Raw genomic sequence first — 9359 nt, 5'->3', positions numbered from 1 at the left:
CTCTAAGATATCCTAACCAAACTTCTTGGACCCATTTGAGGAAATGCATGCAAGCAAAATCGATTTTATTACAACAAAATTGACGAGCAGTGGAAAATTTTCGTTTTTATTGTTGAGATATTAGACCAAAGTTTAAGCAAGTGATCACCTTTTAATAACTTCTAGAGAGAAATTCTTAAAAGAATCTCTTCTAGGAAAAATAATCACTAGGACACTGGCAGAATAAAACATAAACGGGAGACAAATAGATGAGGCAATTCTTGTATCATTCAACCCTGTCTGCCCTGAAACACATTCCAATAGAATTCACAACATGGCCGACTCAAGAATCTCCTTTCACTGGTAATCTAAAATATAGAACTAGTGAGACCGTCTATAAAAAAAACTTTAGGGTACATTTTAACCAAAAGCCACAATAACAAGGTACACCCTACAACAAAGGATGGTAAATGCCATGCAATTCAGCTCCAAACCAAACAGAAACCCAGTTGGCTTACAAAGTTAATCCATCCTTCCCTTCAAAAGCCTTTCCTTTACTTCAGTTGGTGTACTGCATAAGACAAGTCAACATACGAATAAGCCCTTCCAATAAATTAACAGGCATAAAATCAAACTCAAATGTCCTAATTTAAAGGAGGAAAAAACATAGAAGTTAAATAAACAGGATGTTCCGCATATTTTGGGGAACAAATAAAGTATTGCAAGTTTGTCTTTCAAAGTGATTACTATAGGCTATAGCAATCTGAAAGGAGGAAAGGTAGAAAGGAAGGGGTATTGTGAATATTGGATCTATGGAGCAAAAGCTGAGTATATGTGAGAAAAATACAGGTGGAGGAAAGAAAAATGGGAGAGGAAGAACTAAATAATGGCAGCTGGCAATAGGGTAGTAGAGGAGGGAGATACGACAAAAGGAAAGAGAGATGTATGCCATTGGTGAGAGTATCATTTCACTCTCCGTTTCTGCAAGGAGACTCTTGGTAGAAATCTCACATGGACTAAATATATAGATGTATTGCCATTGGTAGAGTATCATTTTACTCTCCATTTCTGCAAGGAGACTCTGGGTAGAAATCTCACATCGATTAAATATAATAAAATTATATTACAAGTCAGTTTTGTAGGGATGAGTTATGCCTACACCCACTTTCTAAGAATTTTCTCAAGACATTGTAGTCAATTTAATATTTCTTTTGCCTTGGCACCAACATTACAGAGTTTTAGTTTTGTCAAAAATTCAAGTTCAATTCTATATTCTTTGTCAAGTCTGTTTGTGCCTATTAAATTGGTATCCGCACCTTCCACCATGTCTCTTGGCTGCAGACGAGATGCATGGGTGGTGAGGCTGACTATTGCAGTATATGCCAAGCAGAACTACTCAAAGAACTAGTGCACAGCCAGCTGCATCGGTGCCAGGGCTTAAGTCCAACATTGGAAGTATGAGATTATAGTAAGGGTTTATATGGCTCTGGATTCTCTCCCAAGGTTCTAAATACAATCCATAAAAATCAACCATAACTAAATAGCCAGAGGAAGTTCCCTACTCAGGATGTGTTTTATCTTGCCTTCTTGTCAAATTATTTCATGCACATGCATAAGTCACAACTTAGTCCCGGTCACTTGTTACATGGACAAGTGCATATAAAATAAATGTGCTAGTACTGACACAGAAATTGACAATAACAGCATATACACCAAATTACTAAGAGAATTAGAATTTGTAAACTTACACAACATAGACATGTCCTCCCCAACCACTTAAACAATCACGATCTACGGAAGATAGCAGTGCTTGGGAGATGGTCTCAAACAACTCCTCTGGTTCCTGTGTAAAGATCAGAAACCAAGCAGAAAAAACATAAGCTGCTTCTCTTTCACAAACATTGAAAAATTATTATTACAACGTTTGCATTTAAATCACAAGTATGACAGTGGAAAACTTTGATACTGAAACCAAACTGAAAAATCAAGGCAATATCAAAGCATTACTTGTATCTTCTATTTGAATCCTAGACTAACACACCATAAAACATCTTGTATCCATCCAACAACCTCATAGTTATTAGACGTTTCACTAATGTTGAAGTTTGGTAACCCAATATATGTCCCAGCATTTGCAATATTATACAAACTTCCTCCCATACCAAACAAGATATCTCATGAAATTACTTTCACAATAATTAATCAAACTTTTTAGGCCTTAAATAAAACCCATGATGATTTGATTAATCATCTGTAGATGAATTGGTGATGTTCATCTGTTTGGATCATCCTCATTATCCAAACCAAACCAATTAAATTGAGTTATGGACTTTTAGATAAAATGGATCTAACCCAAACCGGACCAATCAAATCCAATGATTAGTTTGGGGTATCAATTTATGATTTACAAATCCAATGAACCCAAACCAAACCATTGATGTCTTTTTTTCATTATTAGTTATTGTATATAAAGTTTTATGATAAAATTATATAATTTCTTTTATATTTTTTTCTATTATTTAATTGGTGTAAGTCAATTACTATAAAAAAATTGTTTATCTCTTTCATGATAAAACTACGTACAAACTTATGGGCAAAATTAAGTTCTTTTTCTTTTTCTCAAAATAGAATTTGGTATATTTGCATATAATTAGATCCAATTGATCTGTGAATACAACAAACCTGTTCTTGATTTTATTGGTTTCGTTCAGATTTTGATCTTTTTCTTTTGTTGAAAAAACCCAAACTAATGAAATTTTGGTTTGAATTTCTTTTTCTCTCCGACTCGATTCAAACTGACTCAAGAACAACCCTAACAAGAATAATGTTGTCAACAAGAGTAGACATAAATAGATTGTATTCTGGGTTGACTGAAATAAATTATCCATGTGAAAGTAAGGTAAAACAAGACTATATTGATTTGCATAATCACATTAAAGAGTTATCTGAAAGACAGAAAACAAGTTAATCTCAGTGACCAACCATGTCAGGCTTAAACATCGACTCACAAGCACCATACAGAGACTCGGATGCAGTGCCAGAAACAACAAAATCTTTCGCAAGCTCCCTGTATACAAGAAAATTGTGAGATAAACCATTACATGCATGCAGCTGATATGACAACATACAAACTTATTAAGATTATTTAATTAAAGCCTGTTTACTTCCAGTTTCGTTTCCTGTTTTCCATTTTTAATTATAAAACTATAACCTTGTTTTCAATTCAATTCTTGTCTTCCCATAGGAAACACTAAAAATAACTTTTCATTGGTTTTATCTGTACCTATACTAATCTTTGAAAACGGATTGAAAACAAAATTTTGTAATTAAAAAATAAAAAATAGAAAATGCTAACAGAAGTAAACAAGCCCCTAATTACTCTTAATTGTTTTGTATCATAGCATAGAAAATCACCAACTTTTAGGCAATTGAACATGGAAGAACAAAAGATTTCTAAAATCAGATCATGTCTGATTTCCAAGTAGTTGGAGGAATAGCCAGAATTAATAAAGGTCAGCAAAATTGTTCCGAATGAACAAAAAAATGCAAACCATTACTCACAAATGTAAATGATACATTGCATTATACATTTATACTACATATTACTAACATTTGCAAGTTTTTACACGTACCAGCAACATCCCTCTACAAGAAAATATGGACAGTAGTGTACAAAAATTTAACTTACTTTGCCCCAATACAATCCATTGTGCAGATGAATGGTTTGTCATCATCCCCTAATCCAGCAATTACAGGCTGGCAAAAATATGGACCAAACCTGAAAAGCAAAAGATGCAAACTTGTCTTCACTATAATAAATTAAAGTTTATTAACAATTTAACATAACAAGAAACTTATGAATCTTATAGTTTACTGTGATTTGTTGTAACTACGTCTACAAACATGTGGAGGGGGCCAAAAATAAATACAAAAATTAACCATGGTTTACCTTCAACCTAGAATGAGCTATTGGTCAACATTCAAATTATGAATTGCAAAGTTAATTTTTGAATTGTGAATTGGACACCATATATATCAGATCAAGTCTTCAGATATATACAAACACAAACATACATACATATACACAAACATGCATACTGACACACTCATTATACCTATTTTTAAACAAGGAATTGAGAAAACAATTTAACCATAAGTCTCAACCAAATCCAAAGTCTCCTGATTACGATAGCCCTCCACCATTAGAATGGTGAGTATCAACAAATTTCCAAAAGATTACCATGCACAAAAACCTTTCACCGTCAGAATGGTGTGCAAGAGTTAACACTACAGTTCCCATCTGAGAGTTCCAAACCATAATGCAACCAAATGACTTAGTGAGCTCATGTATGTAAAACATGCTCAAGTACACAAGGAAACAAACTAAATTTCACCCCTGTTAGGTCCTGCTTTGTTTTTTAGTTATTTATTTAAGACCAAAATCTAGCTCATTATCAAGCCAAATCAAGTCACCATTCATAAATAACCTGTTCGAGTGGTAAAAACGGGAAGGATGAAGGAAAAATGGAAAAACATATTGTTTTCAAGGGAACACAAAATATAGAAAGAGTGCAACAAACTGAAGTAAGCCACAAATAATAGGGAATGTTTAAGTTCCTAGAGACAAGTAGGCATTTCTGCACACAGGTATTTTGCAAAAGAAACTCCAGTCTCAGCTAAGTTCAGAAAGGAATATTTATCAGAAAAATACTAGCACTACGCCCTTACAACATTCTTTTAAATATTTTCTATTATTAGTTAAAATATTTTTAGGAACCAAAGTGTATGTATTCCACTTCCTATTTGACAAAAGCCAATTACCAGGAGTGTTAGAAAGAATCTTGTTAGGGCTACAACCGCTTAATATCCCTCAATGTACCTATACTTTATACACAAGGGAATCAATCACCCAAACAACCCACAATCAAGTTCCAATCATAAGACTTCACTAGGAAAACCCCATTTGTAATAACACCAAAAAAATCAAAACTTAATCAATATTCCTTCAAAAGAAATCAAGAACCAATTTGTTTTCCTTAGATCTAAATGACATTACCTTTTCTCATAGAGCAAGGCAGAGACCAAGCTGGCAAAGGTCTCCGGTTTCATATCCCTCTCTTCACGAAGCTGATACAGTTTGTGTCGGAAAACGAGACGCTGATTCCTTTAAGTAAATAATGGAAAAGAAATACAGTAAAAAAAATGAATATTTTGGCGGGGGGAAAACAAAGAATTGGGAAATCGAGAAGGGAGAGTAAAGGGTACAGAGTCTGAGCATCGGTGGCGAGGCCAGAGAGAGCGATGAAGAGCTTATCGTGAATCCTGAAAATGCGTTGGAAATCGGTGGCTATGGTTTGGAGCTGAACGCCGAGCCTTCGGTCGCTGGCAATGGCGAAGCAGTTTTTGCCGACCATGGCCACGACAGCGCTTCCGTTGTACTCGAAGATCGACATGATTTGAATTTGATTCCGGCGAGGATGATGCAGATTCTTGGTTTAGGTTTGTGACTAAGTTGTAAAATAGTGTTTGTATTTGAAGAAGAAGAGCATCCCACATTTCTTTGGGGTTAAGCCACCAAAAAAATAAATAAATAATAATAATAATCTATAAAAATATATAATTACTTATAACATTTTTTTTACACTTTTTTTCGATTTTATTTTTATTAATATATTTCATTATTTTTTTTGTCTTTTAAATTTTAAAATTATATAAAATATTATTGTCATTTTATAATTGAGTAGTTTTGATATATTATTAGTTGTATAACTTTTTCTTCTAACCGCTTTCAAAATTATTTTAACTCTACTTTTTTTTTCTTAGTTTCAAAATTATTTTAACTCTATTTTTTTTTCTTAGTTTCACTCTTCTCTTAACTTCCTATTTTAATTGCTTAAAGCACAACTTTTTTTTTTAAGTTTTTCTTTAGAAAATAAGAAAAAGACCACAACAACAAAAAAACACACTATTCGATTTCCACATTCAATCTGATATATTAAAGAAAATAATCTTCATTTTTATTTGGTGTCCGATACTCTTCTCCACTTTGAGGCTTTGTTTGGATTAGAGAGTGTGGGGGAGTGGAAAGTTGAGGGTGAGGGGGAGTGGAAGTGTGAAGAAAGTTAAAGGTTGTTTGGATTGGGGTATGTTAAAGTGGGTGAGTGAGGAAAGTTTATTGAAATTTTTGAGTGATGTGATGGTTATAAGAATATTATAAATTATTTTGAATAGTAAAATTTGTAAGATTACAAATTTACCCTTGTATATAAAAAAAAGAATAAATAATGATTAATCATTTTTCATATATTTTAGTTAATTAAAATAATTTTAAGTTTCATTTATAAATAAAAAAATGTAAAATTAAAAGAAATCATGAATTATAATTTTAAATTTAAGTATAATTTTATTATTTAACATTTTAATAATTTAAATTTATTTTTTACTTAAGTTAATTTATTTACATAATTTTAATATTATATATGATTTTTTAAATTATGTTATGTTATATATATATATATATATACAAATATATATAAAATTAATTTTAATAATGATTTTCATTATTATGAATAACAAAATGAATATATTTTAAAAAGAAAATAGATATTTAGAATGAATATTAAGTAGTTGTCAAGTTGTTCCTAAAAAAATATTTTAAAAAAAAATCAAAAAATCATAAATCTGGAAAACTATGAACATAATCGATTATCACTTCCCTTCAAAAAGCCAAATAATCGATTATCCACAGACATAATCAATTATGCTTGTAGTTCAAAAACTAACATAATCGATTATGGTCAAAATAACACACGTCCTATAATCGATTATGGTTCCCAAAAATTCTCAAATAACCGATTATGTGAGCACTGTAATCGATTATGAACTGTTTTTAACTACATAATCAATTATGTAGTGCCTTATTTTTTAATAATAATCGATTATGCTTCAAACAAAAATAAATAAATAAATAAAACGTAACTCAGGGCAAACATGAACTACCAAACTCACTCTCCTACCTCTATTCTCACTGAAGACCCTCTCCAAGCACCCTATATCAATGCAACTTTTTGTGTGAAGGCTAGACAGATGTGGTATTTGCTTCATTAGCTTCTAATGCAAAGTAAAAGAGGTTAATGTTGTGTAACGTGAATAAGGGCACCATTGTCATTCAACCAATCCTACGTGGCTTTCCACTCTCCTTTCTCCTCATATTTCAGATGACCCAAAAAACACTCTCATTTCCACTCACCCTCACCCTCTCCCTCCCACAGAACCAAACGGGGTGGCCACCCTATAATCCGTCTGCGCTACAGGGCCACCCCTGATCCAAACACAGGCTGAAAGAATTTGAAACAATGAGTTGTATCATACATAGTCCACACCACAATCTTCTCTGAAACTGGGTGAATAAATCCTTTGATAGGAAGATTGATTGAGATATCTCTTGCATTGCTCACTAGATAATATCCTTGAGTTTAAAATCAAATATTTTTATTCAAAATAACCAAATTAAACACCTAACAAGACTCGCGGGGTTTCCAAAAACATATAATATTGACTTTCGAACATCAAGCTCTGACTAATTAATAATATAAGCACGTTGTATGCAGAAGATTTTCAAGATAAATAAGATAAATAGGAGAAAGATTTTCAAAGTGAGCCCAATTTATTTACTTAACTTGTCTTATAAGAAGACTAGAAGGAAGAATAATTGATATTTTGGTTCATGTTTGATTCTCCCTCTGCTAAGGCTCTTCTGAGATTTTGTGGGACCTTGTCTTGTATGTTGAGATGACTAACCTAGTTGTGAAGAGTTTGTGGTGTCCTTAGTCATCTTTTTGTCGAGTTGGTTTGTATCACTTCTGTAAGAATGTATGGCTTTAAACTAGACGGGGTGAATGGTTTAAAGAGGGTTTTCGCAAACTTTTAAGTCTAGAATGGAATTACTTCGAGAAAACTTGATTCGGAATTCAGTTTGCCAAAAACACAAAGCAATTTAGCACAGCACCAGAAAAATAATCAGTGGTTTCGCAGAAACAATCGGTTGTTTATACCAGTTCACAATATAAACTGAAATTAAAGAGTTCAAGGGATAGAGAGCTTGTACACACAGAGTTATACTGGTTCACTCTTATACCTAGAGCTATATCCAGTCTTCTCAGAAACCATTGGGAATCCACTAAGCAATCAACCCTAGATTACTTACAACACCACCAAAGTAGTGACCTTGATCCCCTCAAGACACACACTTCCTTTGGCTCAGCACAAGCACCACTAAGAATGCTGATCTTGACAACCTCAAGAACACACAACACTTCTCAGCTTCACACACAGAGTTTCTTCAAAGTACAAAAGGATTACACTTGTTACAGAAAGATCTGAAATCAATACAAGATGAAAATCCTATTCCACACTCTCTTGATCCAAGCAAACTCAAAGTTGTTAGAATATATGGCCTTAAACGAGAGGGGGGTGAATTGTTTAAGAGGGATTTTCGCAAACTTTGAAGGTATAATGAAAATCAATGCTGAATGACAGAGAAAGAAATCAAAGAAACAAAGAACCAAAACTGTTTCAAGATGATATCAGAAAAACAATCGGTTGTTTTTATCAGCAGTTTATAAAAACAACTTAAAAACAGAATTTAAAGAGTAAAGGGTAAGAGATAAGCACGCAAGCAATTTATACTGGTTCACTCTTACACCAAGAGCTACATCCAGTCCCCAGAAACCACTGGGTATTCCACTATGCAATCAAAACCAGATTACAAACACCACACACCAAAGTAGTGACCTTGAACCCCTCAATAAACACACTACCTTTGGCAAACCACACCAAGAGTGTTGATTTTGAACCCCTCAAGAACACACAACACTCCTTGGCAACACAAATACAGTAATCAAGGAAGAAGGGAATAAAATACACCTGGGTATTACAAAGCTTAAAGATCAGAATTACAACCCAATCCTATTCCACACACTTAAGAATGATCCAAAGCTCTTTTAAATCTTGGAAAAACTGTTTTGATAAACTCTTTTTGTTACTCCAAGTTTAGGAGCGTAAAACCACCTTTATATAGACCCACCAAGTGGTCAAAAGCATTTAATAAAGGAGCCAAGTTAGTTAGGATCATTTAAAACACATTAAAACCGCTTAACAGAATTCTGTTAAGGTTTTCAGGAAAATAATCGGTTGTTTTGTCGAAACAATCGATTGTTTTGGTTTGACAGCAAAGTCAACCAAGTTTTTCAAAAACAGCTAAGGTAAAACAACCTGTTGTTAGGTAAAACAACCTGTTGAATTTTTGACAGCTTTTTAGAAAACACATCTTTTCAAAAGGTTAAAGATTCAAATGAACTTGGATCAACTTAAGTAGTGAA

At 33.0% G+C, this 9359-nt stretch overlaps 1 protein-coding gene across 1 annotated transcript; it reads right to left on the bottom strand.

The window, feature by feature from the left end:
• Window positions 1–249: 249 nt before the first annotated feature.
• LOC137813520 (proteasome subunit beta type-3-A) lies at window positions 250–5536 on the bottom strand. The gene is made up of 6 exons (XM_068615834.1): window positions 5245–5536; window positions 5036–5143; window positions 3668–3757; window positions 2962–3046; window positions 1728–1822; window positions 250–550 (listed from the first exon to the last, which is right to left on the bottom strand). The coding sequence occupies exons 1-6, from the start codon at window positions 5430–5432 to the stop codon at window positions 502–504; spliced, it is 615 nt and encodes a 204-aa protein (XP_068471935.1). The 5' UTR covers window positions 5433–5536; the 3' UTR covers window positions 250–501.
• Window positions 5537–9359: the final 3823 nt, after the last annotated feature.

The sequence above is a fragment of the Phaseolus vulgaris genome, chromosome 1, assembly GCF_000499845.2.
Source record: "Phaseolus vulgaris cultivar G19833 chromosome 1, P. vulgaris v2.0, whole genome shotgun sequence".
Taxonomy (NCBI): Eukaryota; Viridiplantae; Streptophyta; class Magnoliopsida; order Fabales; family Fabaceae; genus Phaseolus; species Phaseolus vulgaris.
This window is presented reverse-complemented; position numbering and strand designations above follow the sequence as displayed.

Bases quoted from the DNA above. Each gene is read 5' to 3' on its own strand.
- LOC137813520 (XM_068615834.1), bottom strand. From the start codon at position 5,432: ATGTCGATCTTCGAGTACAACGGAAGCGCTGTCGTGGCCATGGTCGGC. The intron at 3,047-3,667 runs GTAAGTTAAATT...TCTTGTATACAG, and splicing joins ATGGATTGTATTGGGGCAAA to GGAGCTTGCGAAAGATTTTG. The intron at 1,823-2,961 runs GTTGGTCACTGA...ATCTTTACACAG, and splicing joins CGATGTTTAAGCCTGACATG to GAACCAGAGGAGTTGTTTGA.